Source organism: Lampetra fluviatilis, chromosome 54 (assembly GCF_964198595.1).
Source record: "Lampetra fluviatilis chromosome 54, kcLamFluv1.1, whole genome shotgun sequence".
In the NCBI taxonomy this organism is placed as follows: Eukaryota; Metazoa; Chordata; class Hyperoartia; order Petromyzontiformes; family Petromyzontidae; genus Lampetra; species Lampetra fluviatilis.
In genome coordinates, this window is record NC_136328.1 from 4169477 (window position 1) to 4194847 (window position 25371).

The 25371-nt window shown below is 51.4% G+C and overlaps 1 protein-coding gene across 1 annotated transcript in view; it reads left to right on the forward strand.

The window, feature by feature from the left end:
• Positions 1-25371, forward strand: part of LOC144949625 (Wilms tumor protein 1-interacting protein homolog) — a 68121-nt gene that overhangs the window by 27817 nt on the left and 14933 nt on the right. The window contains exons 3-4 of the mRNA XM_078879599.1: positions 2740-2898; positions 21877-21978. Of these exons, the coding sequence (XP_078735725.1) occupies positions 2740-2898; positions 21877-21978 (261 nt within the window). The remainder of the gene's footprint in view (positions 1-2739; positions 2899-21876; positions 21979-25371) is intronic.

Sequence of the window (25371 nt, forward strand, 5' to 3'; positions counted from 1 at the left end):
TTTGGCCTTTACCACAGTCGCAGTTTGGCGATTCTTTTCTTTTTCCGTCGATGGAACACCGTGTACGCACATCTCCCGTGCCGCGTCCGAGCCGCGGTTCAGCGTGGGGTCCACAGTCATCGTGAGAGAGAGAATCCCGGCACTTGGACGGTCGGGTCCTCAGCGATGTTTTTTGTTTGCCACTTTCGTAGCCCGTCCACCGCCCTTGAGACCGTCGAGTGCCGGCTGACTGAAAATGTGCAGCGCTGGGGGGGTTTTACTTTAGCCGGGCGTGACCCCTGTGCCCGTTGCCGTGAACTCCTGAAAATACCGCACGCTCCGCGCTTGGTTCGAGCGAGCTGGAGCCGAGCGTGGCAACGTTCACGCCACATGATTGTGGCCGGGATTAAGGGTGTGTCAAGGTACATTTCCCAATGTACTACATTGCTTTGTGCTTCATCATCATCATCGTCGTCATCAAAGCAAGTCAGAAGTGATTTCCTGCCCAGATGAGCATTCAGGCCACAATGCTCATCTCCTGTTTATAGCCCCTGGGCCCGGGCGGTGTAAATTACACATTCCTATGTTGGGGGCCGAGTCTTATCCACGGGACAAACGCACTGGTTGACTTTCCCGCAAAGTGGGCGGCCATTCAAATGTCACGTGAGACTGAAAATGTGCAGTGGTTTTATAAAGGTGGTGTGTGGCTTTAGAAGGATAAGGGGAGATCTCGGAGAACAGGAGCACGAGAGAGAGAGGAGGAGGGCGTAGGGGCTGGTTCAGGCAGCATCACAAGCTCAATGCTTCCGTGGCCAGGCAAGCCCAGCAGAGCCTACCGTGGCAGTCAGCTGCTCGTCCTTACGTGGAGGATGATAGAACTTATCTCCATTTCCGCCGTGACCAACATGCCGGATGCCTCCTTATAAATAGCGAGGAAGGTCCACACACGGCGGAGAAGATGGTGGAAACGATTCAGTTCCTTTTCAGGAATATATTGTCGCGAGCGCCGAAGATGGCGAGATGAAGAGCGGTCCGAGGTGCGTTTCTGCCGCTCGTACCGATGCGCGGTTCACGGGCGGTTTCTCTTCGGAGAGCGCGCAAGGCCGCAGTAACGCGCGTGGCGGGTCGTGCCGTGCGATGGCGGAGCGTCGCGTAACAGGGCGGGCCGTCGAGCAGGCCGAGCGTGGCCGGTCGCGCGCCCTTTAGCGGTTTCGCTCGCTGTCGCCCTCATTTGTTTGTGCCGGGTACGAGAGTCCCTTTTAGGGAGGGGTCCCTCCAAATCTCCCCCGCGCGATTGTTTTACATTGTTGTTATTATTTAAGAACCCCAGAAGGGAAAGTAGATTTCTAAGAGGGGGGCGGGGGGGAAACAACAAGTCCCAGAGTGGTACACCCTTAAAATGAGGGACCAGATGTGGGGCATCTGGGATTGCTGCCCTACCCGTGGGGGTACCCGTGGGGGAACCGGTTGGGGGTAACGGTTGGCGTAATGGTCGGGGGTAACGGTTGGGGGTAACGTTTGGCATAACGTTTGGCATAACGGTTAGGCGTAACGGTTGGGGTAACAGTTGGGGTAACGATCGGGAGCAGTTTATTTACAAGGGAGTGGGAGACGTTGGAGGGAAGAGGGAGAAATAATGTCACCGAACAGAACCGGAAATGAAATCACGTGAATGCGACGTCCACATTCGTCATTCCTGTTTTCTCCCAGGGGCGCCACCGTCCCATGACTGTTTGACGGAAAGTTCCGCATCATGAAATCTTTTAGTCTATAGATTCTTTCACCCACTGGTTGTTTGTTGTTGTGCACCTTTTCAGAATTGGTTGTTGTCGTATAAATAGATGTGGAGGTCCTTTCACTCGGCGTCGCTCAGAGGGAAATCAAACAATCTTGGGATGGTTGCTACGTGTGCGTGCGTGGGTACGTGCGGGTATGAGATTCGCCTTTCACTTTCATCCGTCTCGTAATGCTTGTTGGTTGTGCATTATCTAAAACGTATTTGGTTGTCGTACGTTTCATATTCTGTACTTGAGCTGCATATCACGGCAATCAAACATACCTTGTCGGAAATCAGGGATTGTTGCCGTTAATGTTTCCCGCGCGGTTGTCCTGTCGGCTCTGCAGTAGCAGTAGCTGCTGGAGTGGAGGTAGGAAGCGTTGGCAGTGAGGTGTAGTGGTGGTGACATCTACGGCTTTGTCTATGATGACACCTTGTGGTGGCGGTGGTGGTGGTGGGGAGCGGTAGTGTAGCGGTCAGCGCGCTTCGTTATGAACCTGGCGAGCCGAGTTCGATTCCGCTCACGGCCAACACCAGAGAAGATTATTTGAACCGGTCCTGAGCCTCCCCTAGGTCGTCCCAGCCTCAAATGAGTACCTGGTGCGATGTGTAAACATTGCCACTGGGGAGACAAAGGCGGCCGGGCGTGGTGGTGCCGGCCACCCACACCTCCTCGTGTGCCGTGCCGGCCTTCATAGGTGCTGCTCGCTAACAGCACTTGCTCCAACAGTTTGTTAAGGCTACACGGGGGGCGGGATACAGGTCTTTGTGCTTGTTTGTGGGGAGCGGTAGTGCAGTGGTTGGCGCGCTGCGCTACGAACCCGGCGGCCCAAGTGTGGTGACCATATGAACCGGTTCAGGGCCTCCCTCCTAGGTCGAAATGAGTACCTGCTGCGTGGTGTGTGGACATCGCCACGAGTGGGCGGGCGGTGGTGACGACGACGACGAACGACGATGATGAGCGCGGCGTCCTCTCTTGGCAGGAATGGGCGAGCAGGTGGGGCTGCCTCCCCACCGCGGCGCGCCCGGCCTCCTGGAGGCGCCGGGCGGCGGGGACGCGACGGCCGCCGAGCGCAAGCTGGAGGCCCTGACGCGGCAGATCGAGTTGGAGATGGAGGCGCAGACGAAGGCCGAGTACTTTGGTGAGTCCGCGGGGGCCGTGTGTGGGCACTCGCATGCGTCGGTGAAAACCGATTGCCGCCAGCGTTGTTTGTTACGACCGCCGCCGCCATCGCGACCGTTGATATCGCTACGGGCCACGAAAATCATCACCTCCTGCATTGCTCATTGCTGTCACCACTGCCATTACCACCGCCACTACCAGCACCATGACCACCACCGTCACTACCACCGTTACTACCACCATCATGATCTCCACCATCATGACCACCACCGTCACTACTACCATCATGATCACCACCAAAAGATCCCCCATATAGCCTTTGACACACTTTTTGAGCAAGTGCTGTTAATGAGCACCTTTTGAAGCACACGGGGGATGAAGGGTGGACAGCACCACGCCTGGCCGCCTTTGGCTCACTAGTGGCGGTGTTTACACATCGAACCAGGTACGCACAATCGCTTATACCACTGCCATCATCAACATAATCAGCACCAACATAATCAGCACTACTTTAACACGTAGGCTTTTTGCGACCAATATTATCGATAATCATCCATTTTTGGGTTAGATCGCGTAAATATGAATGTGTCGTTAAACCCTCCACCACCCGACACAGCCAATTAGTAAGGTTTGTCACAACTAGCCTGATGAAGCTAGTTGTAATTATTGGCGAACCGTCGTACTCTGATTGTAAATGTTGTGGATTTGCTCTCCAACACACCGGTGTGCTGTACTAGTAACGAATTGGTCACGTTCTGTTTACGTGACAAACCTTACTAATTGGCTGTGGCGGGTTTAACAACATTTATGCCATCTAACCCAAAAAACCTCCATTAAGGATAATCAGCAGCACCAACATTATTCTCAACCATAAATCACCATTACGCTCTCTGCCAGTGCAGCTCATCGCATCTTGATGCAACACTTGAATGGGACCAAACAGATATTTCGCCAATCGACACAGTCTGCGATCTGGTCAAAGTGCCGTCAGTAATATCATAGTAATCCGTTACTCGTTGCTGGATGCTCTCGCTGTGAATGCCACAGTATTCCAAACACTGTTGCCACAATGAGACCCTCTGATTCAGCCGAAACGATCATAATTATTGGCACATTAAGCGCTTGTACACGTGGACAAGTTTAAGTTGTTTGGCTGTGCCGGGCGTTGGTAGGGTCTCAACCACAATGTTATGATTCATAAATATCAATGATGAATCGTAACATTGCCAGAGAAATCCCTCCGTTGATATTTTTCTCCAAATTCCAAAGCCAGCAGTGACTGCAGTCCAGGTTGTGCCCCTATGGCACGGTTGGCTACGTACGGTGCGAAAGAACTTGAACAAACATACATAAGTGCTTCCTCCTGTTGAGTCATAATAATTTACACTTTTCAGGCGCATTTCATCTGTAGATCCCAATGCGCCCAATATATATGATCCATAAAACATTGAAGATTCATCAACAACAAACACGTTTAATCACGTGAAAAACTTCAACTGGCTAAATATTACGTATACAATGCAGTACAGTGCATTAGCGTTTGAAGTTTAAAGCACATTGTTTTTTTTTATCCTACTGTCTGCACCGCAGCTCCGTTGACCGCACTTATTATATCTGTGCCTGGGGGAGGTTTGCCCTGGCGGCAGGATTATGGGGCGCCACGGTGGCGCGAGATATTATCTCCCCCGCCGGGTATGCAGGAGGTGATGGGTTCGATCCCAACCCCGATGATGCCTCCGGTTTTTCCCTCGACCTTTAGACATCGACATACGCTTAGAGTATTTGGCTGCTTGAAATTTCCACGTGTTAAGCCACGAACATTGAGCTATCATTTGTGGCCATGTCGCTTTTGAAAAAGAGATCTGTAGCTTGGTGGGCATTGGTTAAATACAAATTTGTTGATGGTTTCATATTTTTTTTGAAAGTTTATGTTCATATGGAAATGTATGTGTGAGACTGCGCAGTTACGGACGTGATGCGTGCATATTGCGTGGGGTTAAATGGGCTGCTCTGGTGCCACCTTACAACTATGGTGGCATTGAATAAGCCCAACTGAAAACTCATTAGTTTGAAAACTCATTTCTTCGAAACTGCTTTTTGTGTTTAGTTTGCGGTCCTTCCCCCGCACCTCCGATCAGTTGGCTACGTACGGTGCAAAGGAAGTTCAACAAACCGTACATACCCGCAACTCATTCCTGCAGTCGCAAAAAGTAGTCGCTTCTGATTCACAGTCGATCCATGACCGAGTCAGCTGATCGTCTCAGCTGTAATTTAATGCTGTCAGCGTCGGTAGTAGTGCCCCAGGTAATCTCCCGCAGCAGGAAAAGGCTGTGGGGTGGGGGGTCATCCCCCAAGTGGGGGGGGTGGGGGACAGTGGTAAAAGTTGCTTTAATCCTTGACCTTGAATCGGTCAGAAGTGGGGGCTGGGCAGTTGTTTTCACGTGGAGAAGCCGCTCAGTCGTCTCGCCAACACAAAGTTCAAGTGAAAGTTCAGCAACGGCTCACGTCCTGTCATCTCCTTGTCACCTCCCTGAGCGGCGCGGGAGTAGAACATGCGAGAGTTGGGTGTTTTTTTTTTACTCGACGGGACTGCTAAGTTAGGACGTGTTATATATATACACGCGTATAATATTATTAGGAAGCCACTGGAGCTATGCACTTTTAAATCGAGATTGAAAAACTCATTCCTTGAGGACAGCTTTTTTTACGTTTAGTTTCTCGTCCTTTCCCCCCCCCCACCTCCGATTTAGCATGGTTGGCTATGTCCAGGTGTGAAACGAGTTCAACGTACTCGCGTATAAATAACCACCTGCACGCCGCGTGCGCATTCCTGAATCGAAGATGTACTAGCGGCACAGCACAGCTTAGCGGGGAAAACGTTGTATTAAAAAAAAAACACGTCATATCACCGCCCTGACCGATTGGCCAGGCACACCCAGTGTAGCATTTGCGCGCGATTGAAACCGTCGCGCTGCAACAGACCTTCGCGAATGCGACCTTTTCGCACATCCACCCGACAGGTACCTCGGTCGCGAGCGAGAGTCGCACGGGGCGACGTCGCGCCGCACGTTGGAATCTCTTCGCGCGCAGCCAAAGCAACGTCGCGAGGTTTCCTCTCCGCTTTTCGCAACCAGCTTTTTTTAAGTAAGCTTATTTCACGGTGTTGTGCTGTTCCGTGGATTTTTATATTCTTTAAAAAAACATTTTCATTGCTTTAATTTATTTTGAGACGAGCTCTACGAACGATTCCCGTCGGGTCGATAGCGTAAATACCCAGAAATTTCCATAAAGTTGGCCCTGGCTGAGAGAGGAGAGAGAGAGGGCCCCCCCCCCCCCCGCAAAACGGCGGCGACAATGGCTCCATGGCGAGAGCGTGGCAGGAATGCGCCCGGCCCTTGTTGCGTTGGGGCCACGCGGGTAGAGGCTGGGAGCGCGCGCGCTCGCTAGCGCACGCGCGGGCCCCCTCCGTGCACCGGTAGTAGCAGATGGCTACTAATGCGTCACAGATGGCGTCTCATTAAGCATACAAACCCAAAGTGGTTAATCTAATGAGCGGGATCCCCGCGGGGGTAATGTGCAGAGGCAAAAAAACGGAAATTCACAAAAGTATTTGACCATGCAACAGCGTTTCCTTTGTGCTCTTCAGTGTGTGTGTGTGTTTATTTATTTATTTGTGGGGTGGGGGGGCTGAGGAATTTAATCAGGTAATCGCCAAAAAGGATGCCTCTGTCACACCACCGCCACCTTGCAGGCGAATCGTTTCAAACGCTCGCTCAACGCTGCCCTCAAACGTGAATGTTTTAGGACCCGCCTGCCACCGAGCGTGGCGGGTTTCCGGGCCGCGCGGTTAATTGGCTGGCCGGGGCGTTACCCTCACCGGCGTGCGGCGGCAGTGGCGGATTGAGAAAGATGTGGGAATGTGAGGAAAGCAACAGGCTAATTTGACGCGTGGTGCCTTTCGTGAAACCTTAAGCAAATGGGACTTTTACCGGTTTTTTGTTTGTTACGTGAATTCTAACTTTGCCGACGGCACAAAGTGGCCAGAAATTAAGGGCGCTCGTGACGGTATGGTGGATGAAAAGAAATGATCGGCGTACAGAGGATTAAAGTTGGTATATATATGAATATAATAACAGAACTTGTGATCGAACAACATTTATGATGCTGTGCAACAGGGCTTATATTCTTTGTGTATCTTTAAAAAAAAATTTATCGGACAAATTGGGATGTTTGGTATTGGCCAAACATCCCAATTCTGAAAATTTGACCTGCAAATCGCTCGAAGGGGCTCATACACAGCAGCAACATTGCCCCCCCCCCCCCTACAGGCAAGTCTGCACGGTCACTGCATCATCACTCGCGCTTTCAGATGCGCTTCTGCGGCCGTCTGGAACGCTCTTCCTCCCGATATTAGGAAGCGGCTGGGAGCTATGCAACTTTTAAATCATCTAGATTGGTAACGCATTTGTTTAGCACGGTTTTTTGTGTTTAGTTTGTTATCCTGCTCCCCGCACCTCCGATCAGCACGGTTGGCTACGTACGGTGCAAAAGAAGTTTGACGTACCCACAGAGACCCACAGAGACCCACAGAGACCCACAGAGACCCACAGAGACCCACAGAGACCCACAGAGACCCACAGAGACCCACAGAGACACTCAGCCCAGTACGGTGCGAAAGTTCAATATACGTACATCGTCTCACAGTTTGTTGTCCTTCCCCTGCACTTCCGATTTGCACAGTTGGCTACGTACAGTGCGAAAAAAGTTCAACGTACACACACTCCACATGAGACATGACAGGGGGCCATCCTTACAAGACTCGGCAAGGCTCTCCGAGGTGAACGGGCACAGCTAAATAAATAAAAAGCCTCAAATAATCATCGCTCTTAGCCTCGTGTGCGACCGCCTCGCGGCTGCGTCTTTGCGACGTTACAATTACGTTGCGCTGACCTCGGAGCAACCCCCCCCCCCCCCCTCTCAATATCGACCGGCTGCCAGCGGTTTTTTAAACGTCCACGGGGTATCATGTCTGTGGCGAAACTTAAACCCGCTGATGACCTATCTGCGAGCTGCACCGCAGTGGTCTGCAGCGGGTAGTGAATTCTGTTGCGTGATTAACCCGCTCTGGCGGCGACGTAATTGGCGGGGGCACTTGATCTCCACCGTCTGACTCGCATTTTATGTTTTAATTTGCCAGCTTTAAACCCCCTCTTTACAGTGATTTTTTTAACGTAATTATCGCCCGTTACAAATGACGGTGGACGTGGAGCCAAGCAACAACGTACGTAAGGTGATGACAATGCCGGACGCGTTATTCGTGGGTGGCTGTAACCGTTGCTCGTAACGCGACTATCTACCTACACGGTGAACAGTTGTGCGCATGTGAATATTGCGGGGCTATTAACCCGTTCCGATGACGTGCGTACGTGAACGTCATCGGTTTTTCTTCCGATCACGTTCCGATGACGTACGCGTGTACGCCTGCCGAGGCTCCCACAAGGCCCCCACGTGGGAGGGCGCGTGGCACGCAGTTTTGGCGCCAGCTATCGTAGAGTTGCGGCGGTCGTGTCACCACGGTTCTCTGCGGTGAGTTCAAACTTCTTAAAAATAACAACGGCGCTGCTGCTGCTACGCCCCTCCAACTAAAATTATTGCCGAGCCGCTCGAGCGTTCCGAGATTCGGCGTTTAACGGGACCACCCACCGCCCTGCAACTTTGCAGACGTCACCGGAACGGGGTTGGCGATCCTGCCATCCGATGCGCTTTTTCCTGGTCGGGACCGAGCTCTGTTCGGCGCCACGTCCCCCGACGATTCCGCCGCTTGTGCCCGTGGGGAGCCTCTTCGGCGGCTCCGTGTGCCCAAACTCCTCCCGCGGCATCGCCTGGCGGCGTTGGATGTGTCCGGAACGTCGTGCCAGACAACCGTGCTGGGGGGGGGTGCGGGTAGGGGGGGGCACCGAGCAACCCGAAACCGCGTCAGGAGAACTGCACAGCACAAAACCCCGAAAGATCCACGCCGTAGAACTGTCGCAGCGCGATTCGGAGATGCTTTCGCATCTCAAGATGCGGCGCGGAAATTGTGAGCGTGTTTATTTTCTAGAGTGCTCATGAAAAAGACAGGCCTAAGCTACACCCCCCCCCCCCATTGTGGCCATCTATTGTGTAACCTTGTCGACAGAGGGAACAGGCCTTTCGCTTTTGCAGCTGCTGTGGCGATGACGTTGCTAGTCCGCGCACGCCTGAGTTGTCATTAAACGTCTGAAGAACAGCTTTTCGTTGTTGTAATGGGATGTCTTTCAATCGTAGGCAGCCTCCCCACCGGACAAAGGAAAAAATGAAGGTGATAGATAGATGACCCTTTTCTAACAAGGTAAGAGCTCGTTGCGAGTAAAGAAGTTCTCTTGTTCAGCGGAGACCTGCGTTTAACTACTTACAGAGCCCTTTGTGCATTGCACAGTGGCGCGGACACAACGATCAGAGGACCTGTCGGCAGACGCGATCGGCCTCCGGTCGTTATAAATCCAGCCCGTCCATCCGTACCAGTCTCAGTGAGGCTGCACTGTTTGTGTGTGCATGCCCGCGCAACATTTTAATTGCAACAAAAAATGTAAAAGCGGCATTCTCGGTGCATTAAAGTAAGCCAAGCTTATGATATTATTCCTCTCCCAAATTTGACAGGCGTTGTTGTTGAGTAGCTTTGTCCGGGGGAGGGAGGCTTGTAAACCGGGGCATTAATTATAGATTTGAAGTTTTCGTGACTGCAAGGGTCCATACTCTTTGGTTTTTTCGGTAAAGTCATGTAGGTAAAAAAAAGGAAAATAAATTAAATCACGACGTTTCGGAGGCAACACAAGCTTCCGTCTTCAGGTGGAACCGTCACAGGAAAATAGCTGTATCAAGTGATACAGCAATCACTTGATAAGGAAGCTTGCGTTGCCTCCAAAACGTCGTGATTTTATTTATTTTCCCTTTTTTTTTACCTATGTGACTTTATAGAAAAAAACCGGGGTATGTTTAGCGCATTGGTCACGAGCGCCACGTGTTGTGGACTAGCTAGCAAGCTAGTTAGCGGGTCTTTAGCTAGTTAGCGGGTCTTTAGCTAGCTAGTGGGTCTTTAGCGGGTCTTTAGCTAGCTAGTGGGTCTTTAGCGGGTCTTTAGCTAGCTAGTGGGTCTTTAGCGGGTCTAGCAAGCGGGTCTTTAGCGGGTCTAGCAAGCGGGTCTTTAACGGGTCTAGCAAGCGGGTCTTTAGCGGGTCTAGTTAGCGGGTCTTTAGCTAGCTAGTGGGTCTTTAGCGGGTCTAGGAAGCGGGTCTTTAACGGGTCTAGCAAGCGGGTCTTTAGCGGGTCTAGTTAGCGGGTCTATAGCTAGCTAGCGGGTCTTTAGCGGGTCTAGCTAGCGGGTCTTTAGCTAGCTAGCGGGTCTTTAGCGGGTCTAGCAAGCGGGTAAAGGCCCGCTGCATGCGTGGGCGGGGAGCGGTGGTACAGCGGTTACGGCGCTGCGCTACAAACTCGGCGACCCGAGGTTCGACTCCCGCTCGCGGCCACCAACACCAGTGCCGATTATCGGAACCGGTCCTGGGCCTACCCCTGGGTTCGACTAGGCCTCAAAATGATTAGCTGGCCCGATTGTGTGAACATCTTCACCGGGGAGACAAAGGTGGCCAGGCGCGGTGGTGCTGACCACCCAACCCCTCGTGTGACGTGCCAGCCTCCATCGGTGCTACTCGCTAACGGCACTTGCCCCGAAAGTATGTAAGGCTATGCGGGGGATCTTTGTCATGTCTGTGTGTGTGTGAAAGCCCCACCGCCACTCTGCGAAGAAGCCGCGAGCCGCTGTGATCCTCTTATTATGCTGTCTAGACAGTCTCCCTCTGGGTGCGGTGTGTCGCTCTGTAGGTGTGGGGGAGGATGGATAGTGGGTGGGGGGGTGTGTGGGGGCGGTGGGTGGGTGGGTGTTGTGCCACGCTGTAGGTGTGGGGAGGTGGATGGTGGGTGGATGGGTGGATTGGGTGTTGTGCCGCGCAACTCGGGGATGTTATTTTACCATTTATCTCGGGGTCACATTCGCCAGCCTTGAAACCTCACGAAGGAAAAAAGTCTGAAAGAGATTTTTTTTTAATCGCAGCTTTCGTGGAAAAAAAAACGCGTTTTTTAAATTCCTGCTTGGCACGTAGGCTTCTGTGTGTACATTAAAATGACAGCTCGCATGATTTTCTGTTTTTGCCGGTATCAACCGTACCGAGAAGTACGGACTTTTATTTTGTTTCTCACGGTGCTAACCCAAAATAGTCTAAAATCTGTTAACGCCACGCACGATCAGTTAGCCATGAGGTGTGTGTGTGTGTTCTTGCACCACAGGGCGTAAGCTTTTCCGTGAAACCGAATTGTCTCTGTTCAAATCAAGTGGTTGAAATTCCACATTTACGTGGCAGGGCATCGGTTTTCTCCTGAAACAGAGCAGACAGGCTGATCACAGTGGGTGAGGGATGCTCGCCTGTCTTGTCCGTACGCCTTCGTGCACAGATGCCTCCTGCGTTGTCATTTCATTCGTGACTTCGCCAGTGGTGTGGTTGCCGGCTTACCCATGTGTTGGTATATGGGGCGTAGTGACACAGCAGATCGCAGACTGCGTTGTACACCCGGCTACCCGAATTTGATGAAGCCGCCACGGTGGCAAGACGTTAACTTCCTCGCCAGGTATACAGGAGGTCGTGGATTCGATCCCGACTCTGACGCCTGCTTTATATTTGGAGTTTGGATGTTCTCCGCGTGGATTTTCCTCCGGGTCCTCTGGTTTCTAACCTTTCACATTTGGAATCGACATGCGTTTATAATATTTGGCTGTTATAAATGTCAACGTCATAAGCCACTTCGTTGGGCTATCATCTGTGGCCAGATTGCTTCTGAAAAATAACGACACAGCTCAGGTGGGCCGTTACATGGTTAATAAAAATAAAAATGCGTTAAATAGTTTGATTCCTGGCCACGGCAAACATCAGTGGCGTGAACCATCTGACCCGGGTTCTGGGTCTTCCTCCTACAGCAGCCCAAACTAACGAGCATCATGAAGCAGACACGGCAACGGTATTCTGACGTTGGCCAAATGCGCGGTGCTTTGTATCGTCGCAATAATCGTTGGGAATTATAGAAGCAACCCCCCCATGACCGAGGCCTTCTTTTTGTGCGTCAACATCTTTCAGAGAGCATCTTTTATATATCTGCCAGCTTTCGGGCATTATACCCCCCCCCCCCCACAGTACATGTGGAGCAGAGCTGCGTAAATACTACCATGGTTTTGTGTTTGCCAAGCAAAATAAATCATCCGTGCACATGCGTGCATTTAAGTCGTAGTCTGGCAGCGTCGCCTACTTTCGCAACATTACCAAGCAAAGACTTTAGGAAACAGCTGCTTTGCACTTAAGCGCACGTGGTAAACAGATTGTGAGATCGCTGGGAAATTTGCCTTGTGGCACATTAGATATGTGTGTGTGCGTGTGTCTCGTCTCCGCTATTCCTGGTGTAGCGTCACGCCCAGAGCTCGTGTGACCACTACAGGCTTGTTCATATCAAAGACAATTCACCGATTAGCACAGTGACCAATCACATTTTTTTCAAAATATAATAATACAAATAGACCCCAGTATGGTGACATTATTATTGTCATACACGTACAGCCCTTTGTTCAACCCACTTTTTTTTTACCGGGTAAGGCTCACTGATCTATAATAGCTCGTTTTCAGAAGCGACTACTGGTGGATTGCCGCTAATACATGTTTTATCTAATTTTGACAGTGACGAATACAGTAATTATCTAAAGCACATTTATATTTCACGGTGTTTTAATCACCTGTTTCACTTACCTAGACACAAAACAAGTGTGAAATACAGTTTGATGTTTACCTTGACAACAATGCAGCATAACGCTGTACGCCTACCAAAATGCATTCTGGGACACTTGAAATCTGTGCACGGGTGATTAACAGCCTGTGACCTCTCACACTTCAGCATCGCAGAGAGGAGAGGATTACTGTTAATCCAGCAGTGACGCATCACTAGATAAGTTATGCAGCGGCCGTTCTATTCTTGCCTATGGCAATGTGTTCAGGAGCGGATTTTTCTCCGGGTCCTCCGGTTTTTTCCCTCCACATTTTGAATAAACATCACGCGTTTAGAGTATTTGGCTACGGCTATAAATGTCCACGCCGCCACCTCGTTCAGCCATCATTTGTGGCCAGGTCACTTCTGAAAAAGAGCTATATGGCTCAGTGGGCTTTACCTGGTAAAATAAAAATAGTAAAAAAAAAGTGAGATCTAATGTCGCTTTCTGCCAGCCCCACCAGAGTTCGTGGAGTTCTTCCTCCGTTGAAGGAGCTCACATCAGTGGTTTTACGGTGCGATCCATCGTTTGGGTTGCTTGACCACAATACAGCGGCTGCCACCCCTAATTGCACCAGCAATGAACACTTTGGTATAAGTTCAACAACAACGACTAACATCTTAAGAGTTTTCTTGAGCAAACCTCCATCCGCCCGATGAACATGTTACTCCACAATTGTATTTTAATTACAAGTGCAGTTTGTTTCGCCGACCGCTGCTAAGCGTCTACGTACGTACACGCCGCTCTGTGAAGACGAATTTGCGCCTTAACGACAAATGAATTGTCGCCCTAAACCAAAATCCACGTCCGACAACCCCCCCCCCCCCCCCAAAGGGAGTTGGTAGTGGTGTCGCTGTAAACACCACGTGAACACTGTGGACATTTTTGGTCCCCAAAATAAAATGTAAAAAAAAAACACCTGACATTTGTCAACACCAACTGGGAGCTGCCTGCGTTCATTCTTCCGATCGCTTCTGTGTTACGACGGGATGATCGTTCAGAACGGGTGCTCTCTGTCCACATTATTGCAGGCCCGGAGACGAATAGATTCAACGGCACAAATCGGAGGTTTTCTTTCTGCTGTTTGGGAGCACACATCTGCGTGTCGTTAAATGAACGCAGCGACCATCCTGAATTAATAACACGAACAAGCAGACAATATTCCTTCGTCGTAAATCAAGCTCTCCACGTAAAAATACACGAGCATTACTTGCACAAGCCATCGGCCGTACCGGTCTTATGGTGCTGCTTTAATTACAGCAGCAGTGGACGCGTGTCCACACACGTAGAATGGAAATAATACAATAATAAAAATAAAACATTATTAAATAATTCTCACGACGTTTCGGCCACAACGCAAGCAGCCGTCCTCAGGTGAAGACCAGGTCTGTCGGGGAGACAGCGTCTGAATGGAGACGCGTCTGAATGGAGACGCTGTCTCCCCGACAGACAGACCTGGTCTTCACCTGAGGACGGCTGCTTGCGTTGTGGCCGAAACGTCGTGAGAATTATTTTATTATGTTTTATTTTTATTAATTTATTATTTCCATTCTACGTGACTTTACCGAAAGAACCAAGAAGAAGAGCTTCTCAGCTCGTGAGTTCCCCCCCCCGGTATAAATAGTGTCCGATTCTGGCGGAACGATGCGATTGTCCGTCCAGCACGGCACGGCTCGGGAAGACTTTTCCACTCTCAAAGGCAGCTCGGAAACTGGTGGTGTGTTGGGGGTGGGGGCGGTGTGAGCGGCTGCCTACCGCTAGTGCGTGTGCGTGTTGCCCGCTCGGGCTCGTGTTGTTTGGGTGGGGGATGGGGTTCGGACGTTGTTGGGGGTTTGGTGGTGGTGGTTGTTGTTGGTGGTGGTGGTGGCGAGGAGGAGGAGGGTAGAGAAAGAGATGGGGGTGGTGGTGGTGACCCAAATTTCGCAGCCAGTTTGCGAGCAAAGTTGCCCCGTTGGGTTGGAGACGCGTTGGACCGGAGATTTTCCAGCGCAGAGGCACGCCAGGAATTTGGCCCGGCCCGACCCTTCCTTTCACAGTCGCTGGGCAGAAAAAGCTGAGAGCTTTATAGGGTGGCAGTTAGTGGAAGGGGGGGGGGAGAGACGATGTGTGTCTGTGTGTGTGTGTTTTTGTGTGTGTGCGTGTGGGGTTGTTGTTTTTGTTGTCTGCTTGCGAGCGCGCGCGCGTGTGTGTGTACGTCTGTGTGTGTGTGACTGCACATGTTGTATATTTGAAACTGCCGAATTCTCATGTACATGCTCCACGCTTTGTTTGACCTTCGGGTGGGAGGGGAGTGTGTGTGTGTCTGTATGTGTCTGCTCGCCTCCCGCGTACTAACGCAACCGCGTGTGCTGCTTTGTGCGCGGTGGGTCTCGTGTGTGTACGCGCCTGTGTTTGCGTATAGGGGACGGGGGGGGGGCTGTCGTCTTTGTGTGCGTGTGTGTGTACGAATTTGGGGGAGCGGTAGTGTAGCGGTTAGCGCGCTGCGGTACGAACCCGGCGACCCGAGTTCCATTCCCGCTCACGACCAACACCCAGTGATGATAATCTGACCCAGTACCTGGGCCTCCTCTAGGTCGACTCAGCCTCAAACGAGTAACCGAGTGCGGTGTGTGAAATAATCGCCACGAGGGAGACAAAGGAGGCCGGGCGTGATACTGGCCAAACCAACCCCCTCGTGTGCCGTGCCGGCTTTCATAGGTGCTCGTGAACAGCACTTGCCCCAACCCACTGTTAAGGCCATACGGGGGATCTTTGTCTTTGTGTCTAGTCGGGGGAGTCGGCGAGGTCGGTGTGGCTTTGGGGTAGTGGCAAGCTGCTGAAGAGAGGCGAAGGAGGAGGAGAAGACAGAAGGGGGGGGGGGTCGCAGTGGTGGAGGAAGAAGGGGGTGGGTGGATGGGTCCTGGGGGGGGGGGGTTGGAGAGTTTGCACGGAGTTTTTTTTTCTTGTGTAGAATCTCGGAAACAAGGCGACCCATTGTCCCTGGCGGGGCCGGGATTGTGTGGGTGCAGCGCTGCACCTGACGGGGCTAACCCCAGCCGCATTCCACAAGACCACCGCATTCACATGCAGCCAGCCAGCCAGGGCTGCTGCTGCTGACCTGCCTGCCGCTGCTTCTGCCGCTGCTGCATCTTCTGCTGTTTCTTCTTCTGCTGCCGCTTCTGCCGCTGCTGCTGCTTCTTCTGCTGTTTCATCTTTTGCTGTTTCTTCTTCTGCTGCTGCTTCTTCTGCCGCTGCTGCTGCTTCTGCTGCTGTTTCTTCTTTTGCTGCTGCTTCTTCTGCCGCTGCTGTTGCTTCTTTTGCTGCATCTTCTGCTGTTTCTTCTTCTGCTGCTGCTTCTTCTGCCGCTGCTGCTGCATCTTCTGCTGTTTCTTCTTCTTCTGCTGCTGCTGCTGCTTCTTTTGCTGCTGCTTCTTTTGCTGCTGACCTGCCTGCCGCTGCTTTTGCCGCTGCTTCTTCTGCTGCTTATTATTTTGCTTCTTCTGCTGCTGCTGCTGCTTCTCCTGCTTCTTCTGCTGCTTCTTCTGCTGCTGCTTCTCCTGCTGCTGCTTCTTCTGCTTATTCTTTTGCTGCTTCTTCTGCTGCTGCTTCTCCTGCTGTTTCTTCTTCAGCTTATTCTTTTGCTGCTGCGGCTGCTGCTGCTGCTTCTGCCCAGACGAGAATACAAGCTATTCACTATTTTTTATTTGACCACATAAAGCCCCGCTGAGCTTCTGTAGCTCTTTTTCAGAAGCGGCCTGGCTATCACAAATTATAGTTCAACGCAGTGGCTTGTCAAATACTGTAAACGTGTTTTTATGTTGATTCTAAATGCGGAGGGAAAAACCGGGAGGACCCGGAGAAAAATCCACGCGACCACGGGGAGAGAGACACGCAAATTCCAAATATACAGCAGCGGGCATCAGGGTTGGGATCGAACCCACGACCTCCTGTATACCAGGCGAGGTAGTTAACATCTCCTAGGCACCGGGACCCATCTTATCGCGCTCAAAAAACGCGACCTATCTTCGAGATTTTTTTAAAATGCATTTTTTTAATAGATTTGTTTTTCACTTCACAATAACAAAGGCCCACGCTGCAGAACGCCGGGCGAAAAGAATAAAACAGCCGCACATGGATCTACGCCAGGCCCCATGTACACGACCCGTCCTGGGTGATGGCGGGCGGGGGGCGAGTTGGGGGGGGTACAGACAACCCGGGGGATATCTTCGAGATTCTTCAGAGGCACAGGAACTCCTCCCCCCCCTTCTTTGGGATAACAACACATATTACCATACAAGTGTATATTCGTTATAAGCCGAAGAATTTGTGTCCGTGCAATAAAACATTTTTTTGTAAACTACTTTTTTTTCTGAACGTACGTATGTATTTTTTTTGTAACCGTTAGGGTTTTGCTGATGTTGGAAGGCTGTCTCAGTGGATCGCGGTTTTTTTTATTTTCGCAAACAAAACTTAGGTGAACTGGCCGAGTGAGCAGTGGCAGCGAGTTTTCCGCTCGTCGCGGCGGCGGTTCGGGGTCATGGGAAGAAGCGTAGGGCCGTGTGTGTGTGTCAGTGTGTGTGTGTCAGTGTGTGTGTGTGTGTCTGTGTGTGTGAGTGTCAGTGAGTGTGTGTGAGTGTCTGTGTGTGTGTGTGTCAGTGAGTGTGAGTGTCAGTGAGTGACTGTGTGTGAATGAGTGTCAGTGTGTGTGAGTGTGTCCGTGTGATTGTCAGTGAGTGAGTGAGTGTCGGTGTGTGTGAGCGAGTGTCAGTGTCAGTGAGTGAGTGAGTGTGTGTGAGTGAGTGTCAGTGTGTGTGAGTGTACATACATGTACATGAATGTTTAATCAAGTACAGTACAGTTAATGATTCACTCATCGTCCGTGTCATGATAAATATGAAAGGCGCGAGCTGGGGGTGGACTCGTTCCTTGCGCGGGCGATGCGGTTACCACGCCGTCAAATTCACGTTCGCGTGATGCCGGGGTGGGTGGGTGGGGTGGTTACCCGACTGCCGTGCGTGCAGCGAAAGTCCCGAGTCACACAAAGGTGCGAGTGTGAATTCGCGTATGAGCAGGTCCGCGTGCCCCCGAGACCAGAGGTCGCAACCGGGTACCCGATACCCGTACCCTACCCGATACCCGGCTACCCGATACCCGGCTACCCGTACCCGGCCGGGTACGGGTACCCGTTTGCGACCCTGGTGCGGCCGGATACGGGTACGGGTAGACCGTGAATCACTATTTTATTACTTCCCTTCTACGTGACTTTACCGAAAGAACCAAGAAGATGAATCCCTGCAGTCACGAAAGCTTTAAATCGAAATTGGTGAGTAACTGTTTGTCACTCATTTCCCAACGTCTTGTCTCTTCTCACAATTCAAGTTCCTAGAATCAACCCACCCGCGCCTGCAACATGGCTTCATCCCAGAGGTCGCAATCAGGTGCCCGATACCCGTACCCTACCCGTACCTGGCCGGGAACGGGTAGGGTACGGGTACGGCCGGGTACAGGTACGGGTACCCGTTTGCGATCCTGGTGCGGCCGGGTACGGGTAAGGAATCAAAACCCGTTTGCGACCTCTGCCCGAGACCTCACTTGTAATTGATTAAAACCAGCATGGCAACAGCGCCCCCTACTTGGCGGCAGACCATTGCCGCCCGTGCAATGCAGCCGCCTTTTCTGACAAGCCGCGCGCAACGGGAATGTCGCGAAAGGCCAGAAAAACGAACCTTGGTGGGAGCCCTCCAGCCAGCGGCGGTGCGTGCGGCAGTGGTTGTTCACGTGGCCGCCTCTAGTCCAGCGGCCGTGGAGGCAGCAGCGAAGGGAGGGGTTGGTGGATCGCCGCACACAGATGTTGTGAAACTCCCTTTCCGTGGGTGTCAAGGAGGTGGTACAGCCAATCAGTTTTCTGCCTGTACGGGGATCGAGTGTTTCAACCTGCAGGACGTCTTGGAACGGGGCAAAGGGGTTAACGGAGCATTTCACCTCCCCCACTGCTCGTAGTCGTGGGGGACCTCCCCACCGGCATTGGAGAACGCTGGCCTCTGCCAAGGAGTGTTCACATTTCGCCGAACATCGGTACAAATGCTCTACAGCTGTTTGCACTCGGTCCTCATGGAGACAACACTTGCCCAGTTTTCAGGAAAGTTCCCGTGACGTGCGCCGTTCAGGCGGAGTTCATGGGAATGTTTGGGTCGGTGCTACTTGGCATATTCTGGTGTGATGTGCGGCGAGAATCGTTGTCGATTGTGGTTGCGTGGAACGCCTTTGCTTTCACACCGGCGACAAGATCGATGGCCCATCGGGGACCAACTCGAACCATCCGTGCATCCCCGGTGGACATAAAATGACGAGCGCTTCGTGGGAATTTTCTCCTACGGCGAGAGTGACCCCTGCCATATAAATGTGGAATTTCCGTCACTAAATATTTCTGCCTGGCAGAAACCGGGCTGAGAGCGCATCCGAGCGGGAATGGTCGTGTGTCGGTGAATAGGTGCCGAGCGGGGGTGGTGATGACGCATGTGGGAAATGGGTTTGTACGACCCAAGCGATAGAAACAACTTCTATTGTTCACATCTGTTACTCCACACCTCCAGCCCCAGGGATTGTTGCGAGGGACGCGTGTAAACGTACGTGTGCGCCTTCTCACAACCAAAGCTGCTTTTTACCGTTCTCATGGTGACGAACGAGCCGGCTCCACCGCATCGTCCCCGCATGCCTCGCACCCCCCGTCATTAAGTATTATCCGGTTATGAATACTACGCACTATGGACGGGGTTGAAGAACCGACCTTTGATGCACTGCCATCTGCTGACTTGGCAAATCTCTACGATTCGCTCGCCTCCTAGATGGCGGAGCAGCTCAAGATTAACATGACACGAGTTGGGATGTCCTATATTTTATGAAGTAGAGTAATCAAATACCCTCCTGATTGCCGATGATATTACTCGGCTAATCGGATAACATTTGGGGGGGGGGGGGGGAAGTGTAACGTCTGTTGGCACGTGTGCACCGGGATAAATGTGATGTGGGCGGGGCTTGGTGACATCATTGACACAATCAGCCAAGTAAAACTGGGTGTGGCCTGTGCTGGGGGTTTCCAGCCTTCGGGAGTATGTATGTACGTACGTTGAATTTCTTTCGCACTGCACGTAGCCGACCTTGCTAATCGGAGGTGTGGGGATGGAAAGGAGAACGAACTAAACACAATAAAATAAGTGGGCGGAGGCGTGAAGTCTGGGCGGCCACTGTCTTTAAAAGGGTGGCAACGCATTGTTAATAGTCGAGCCTCACAGCAACAAGCACCTGGGTTCGCTTCCTGACTCGGGTGCCATTGCGTGTGGAGCTTGTACGTTCTCACCCTGTTTTCTACGTGGGTTCCCTCTAAGTGCCCCGGTCTTTCCTCCCATAGCTAAAAGCTTAAAAAGAAATTGGTATAATTGGACCAAACGTCCACAAATACTGACAAAGTTGACCTGCAAATTTCTGAAGCGGGGATTACACACTGCAGCATCGCACCATTGCAAATGCGCGATCCTAACAACAACAACCATTAAAATAATAACAAGTTGTACGAACAGATTATCGCAGATAATAAAACGTGCACGCTGTCAGGTTATACTAGCCCAGGGGTCGGCAACCCGCGACCTCGGAGCTTCATGCGGCTCTTTGAAGGACTACTTTCGCGGCGTTATTTATCAAGGGCCCACCGTCTCGTATTCACGCTGCAATTGCGGCTCTTGTCGTATTTATTTTGTTGTGAGTGAATTGAAAAATAAAAATGGCTCTTTGTTATTTTGGTCTGCCGACCGCTGTGCGATCCAATGTGAACCTAACACGGGGACTGGCTGTCCTGGCTATTTCACATTTTAAAAAAATACTGCAACGTGGGAACGATAGTGGGGGGGGGGGTGAAACCTTCCTGGGGAGGGGCGACCATCCATGGAGATGCCCTGGCTGAGCACGCGAACGCTGGCGCCTCTCGCTACTTACGTAACGCAGCGGTTGCCATTTCTGCGAAAAAATTGTGGAATTCCACGTGGCTCAATTCAAATCGCAGGACAGGCCCACAGTCCAACATTGATAAACTTTTGGTATGAAGGAAGAGGAAAAGCCCATTGCCACAATTGCGATTTCACTCAAATATTGTGACGATCCGATATTTGAGATGCAGATTTTAGATAATAACCAGGCGAAGGTGTTTGGATAGTTTTCGTAGGGGGGGCCCTGGGGGTGCCCTCCCCAGCCAAGTCCGTGAGCCTTGGGGGGGCGGGGGGGGGGAGAGTGGGGGGGGGGCCACCGTCGATGTTTGAGAGTCGCGACCGAGACCTCCCCTTCACGCCATCGGGTCGTTTGCGGGGAACCTCGAGCGACGACGCGGTGCGATCTCTTCACCCGAATTGCCGAGTCTTGTCTTGTCTGGTGCATTCTGAGTTTATTTGTATTTTTCTGGAGTGTTGACATTTCTACGCCTACAGCGCTCTGTGGTCCTTCGGTGAAAGGCGGCGTTATAAAAACACCAAGTTGTTTTCGTTGTCGTTTGGAGGTAGAGTTGCGACGTTAACAAGTGGCGCAACAATGCGGGGTATGGCCCACCGCATGCTCGCGAGTCATTTTTGCTTCCTGTCAACATCCTGGCATTGCCTGGCGATCGAATGAGAGGATGTACGTGTGTGTGTGTGTTTGTATGTTGAACTTTTTTCACACTGTACGTAGCCAACCGTGCTAATAGGAGGTGTGGTGATGGTCGTGAGCAGCCCCAGGTTGAAACGTTTTATTTTATTTTACCAGGTAAGGCCCGCTGAGCTGTGTAGTGACCTGGCTGTCACAAATGATAGCTCAATGATGTGGAAATGTATAGCAGCCAAATACTCTAAAAGCGTGATGTTGATTCTAAACGTGGAGGGAACAACTGGAGGACCCGGACAAAAATCCACGCGACCACGGGGAAAGAGACACCGCAAACTCCAAATATACAGGGGTCGGGATCGAACCCACGAACTCCTGTATACCAGGCGAGGTATTTAACCTCCCGACCTGTGGACACGGGAGTGGGCGTTATTCATGGAGCGACGGACGATGATGATGACGACGTCGCTTGTTGTTTTGCGTGCGCGCTGCCGTCGTGCGTTGTGCCGGACGCAGGCATGTGCGTCAAGTGCAACAAGGGGGTGTACGGCTCCAGCCAGGCGTGCCAAGCCATGGGCAACCTCTACCACACGTCGTGCTTCACCTGCAGCTCCTGCGGTAAGACCCCCACCCACCGCCCCCCCCACTCACCGCCCCCCCACCCACCGCCCCCCACTGCTCACTGCTCTCCACCCCATAGTGCTGACTCCTATCACCACACAGTGCTCCCCACCACCCCACAGCACCGCCCCCCCCCACCACCACCGCACAGCGCCGCCCCCCCCACCACCACACAGCGCCCCCCATCCACCCCACAGCGCTCCCACCACCACACAGCACCGCCCCCCCCACCACCACACAGCGCCCCCCACCACCCCACAGCGCCCCCACCACCACACAGCGCCGCTGACGTTGCCTCGGAGAGCGATGGGGACGTGCCGCTTTTCCCGGCACGTGTGCGTTTTTGAGATTGTTTTCTTTTTCTTGGGGGGGGGGGGGGGGGGAGAGCCATCGTCCAGCTGTGGATTCACAGAGGGCTGTCGTCATTATTTTATTCAAGTGATACATAGGCGCGTGGTGCGCGTCCTACGAGCACCGTTGTCATTCTTCGCGTTGTCGCGTGATGAATGAGGAGGCGTGCGCACGAGTGAGATCCCTCCCCGCCCTCGTTCACGCATGCACGTACCCACGTTGGACTTTTTTTCGCACCCTACGTAGCCGACCGTGCTAATCGGAGGTGCGGTGGGAGGATGGGGGGTGGGGAAGGACAAGAAGACGTAGGTATCGTGTGTCTGTTCCCATTCACTCGCTAAGCCCCATGGTCTCGGAGAGTTCGCCTGAAGGCACCGCGGCGTGAACAGACTACGGGCTCGGTGTCATTGCCCGAGGCTCAGACGGGCAGACGAAGGGCCCACCATTCAAGAAATAATTCGTGCGGATCGGCTTCAACGCTTGTCCTTCAGAGCTCTCATTTCAGAGGGCATCGGCACGTTGCTTTTTTGTTGTTAATCGTGCTTGTGCGCCGCTGCCAACGCAGCGGCACTGAAAAATTCGTCACATTTTAAAGAAGTTTTATTTTAACAGTGGACCTTTAAAAAACGACAGTTTTTTTTCTTCCAATTATTGTTTGTGAATTGGACGGTAAAGGAGCGTGTTTGCGCGGAACTTTTTCTCGGCGTTCGCCTCGCGCCGAACTCTGGCCGCCAAAAAAAAAGTGCTCGACTCCGTTTGCGACTTCCGTTCGATTGGGCCGCTTTTTTTCGAAATGCGACCGTCAAAACATTTCACGGCCGCCATCGTGCAAAAAACTCAAACCGTTGAAACCTTTGAAAGGTTTTTAAAGAAAGAAAAAACAGCATTGTGAGCCGATTTTGGTCGAGAATACCGCACAGCATTTTCAGCCGCACTTTTCTAGCAAAACTAGTTTTGTGTTGGGGGATGAGGGCTGGGGATGAGGGGGAGATGGGCAACCTCAGAGCACTCAAATCCCTCCTGACGGGATGCAAGTCGAGCGACGATGCTCACTATTTATGTGTGTATATGTTTTACTTGGTTAGACCCCACTGAGCTGCTCTATGTAGCTCTTTTTCAGAAGCGACCTGGCCATCACAAATGTGTGGACATTGATAGCAGCCAAGTACTCTAAACGCGTGTCGTTGATTCTAAAATGTGGGGGGGGGGGGGGGGAACCGGAGGACCCGAAGAAAAATCCATGCGAGCACGGGGAGAGAGAGAAAGAGAGACGCAGCCTCCAAATATACAACACGTGTTGGGGTCTGGATCAAACCCACGACCTGCTGCATACCAGCCGAGGGAGTTAACATCTCGCCACCGGGGCGCCCTGCACATTACGGAGATCAAGGGGGGGAGGATGCTGCGAGTGAAAGGAACTTCCCGAGGCTACCAAATCGCTTGGCACGTTTTCATTCTTTCTCTTCTCTGTGAGGAACGCCCTCCTTCTCCTCCTCTGTGGGTTTTTTTTTGTTTCACGTTGCACGGCACGCGAGAGCGAACTGATGCGTCCTGACGACTCGTCGATTGGCAGCGAATGCGGGGACCCCCTTCACGGAATGCACGGACTTGAGTGGGTGGAGGGGTGTAAATTGGCGAGCGACCGCACAGTGCAAATTCGACGGCACGAAGCACCGACCGGAGCATCGACCACACAAGTGGTGAACCAATTGTGAACTCCAAAAAAATTATGCCGAAGCAATCCGTCGCACATTTTGTTTCGGTGTTACGTAAAGCAAGCAAGGGCGGTGGAGGGGGGGGGGGGCAGCTCACTGATAAATCCACGGGAGTGGGCACCCATTGTGGTCGGTGACCTCGAGAGAAGATGCTAGGATTAGTGTAATTGGAGCAAAAGACTCGACACATTGATCAGCAACACTGACCTTAAACAGAAAAACACGCACATGTATAATGATGAAGAGAGACACTGTCCGAAACGTCGGCCATTATATTTAATCTTTTTAAGGCCTCAAAGTTGTTGTAGATGAATTTGTTGAGTTTTTCTGTTGTGCTAATTGTGTTTGTGCAATACTGACAACGCAGACGCGTCGCCAACTAATTTGTGTTGTAAAAGCAGATCTTGGGAGGTTGTGCATTGATTTTGCACATCTCCTTCCGATACAGCATCAGGGAGCCACTGGAGCAGCAGTGGCTGCTGTTGATGCCTTGCCTGGGCAATGCGCATTCACATGGCCACTTTGACTGGTGGTCAAAAAAAATCTAAAAGCCTTTGCCAACTTCCTAAACCTTGAGTCGAGGCACATTGATGAATGAATCCTTATGGGTGTTTGTCATATAAATTGTAATTGTTTACGGCTATAGCGATTCCTGGGAAGCATGCCGTAGGTTATACGCAGAAATAATTTTGAGGATATACTCGAGGGAAATATCGTCGACATCTCAGGATCATTTTAAAACCCAGTGCTTTGAAGACAGATTTGAATCAAAAGTTATGTAATTTCATAAATTAGTTCCTGCCCTATAATTCACAGTTTTTTCCAAGTTTCCCTTAAAGATTTTTTTTTTCATAACATTGGCGTATCGCGTGGTTGTAAATGATACTTAATAGGAATGGGTTTCCGATGAAAGAATTTCAGATGTCGGATTTTTAAGGATATGTTCAGATTTTGTATAATATTCATTATGCGATACATTTTATTTAACTTCGCTTCTCACTAAGAAAAGTCACTGGCACACGACCCCAATTATGGCGGAAAAAGCCAGAAGTGACATCATATAAGTGACATAATTTCCTGTGACATCATACTTTGGGATAAATCTGAAACAAATATTTTTTTTTCCGTATCATCCAATACTTCATATCTAGGTGCGATTTTCAAACCTTTCATCCAAAAATCATGAACACATCTCTAGTTGTTAATATTAAAATATACTGACTACAATAATTAATTGGCACTTATTCACGTGAAAGCTTGTACGACCTTCATCAGGCAAACAACATTTGTAAGAAGCACTGAATTGGTCTGCGTATATTCCCCA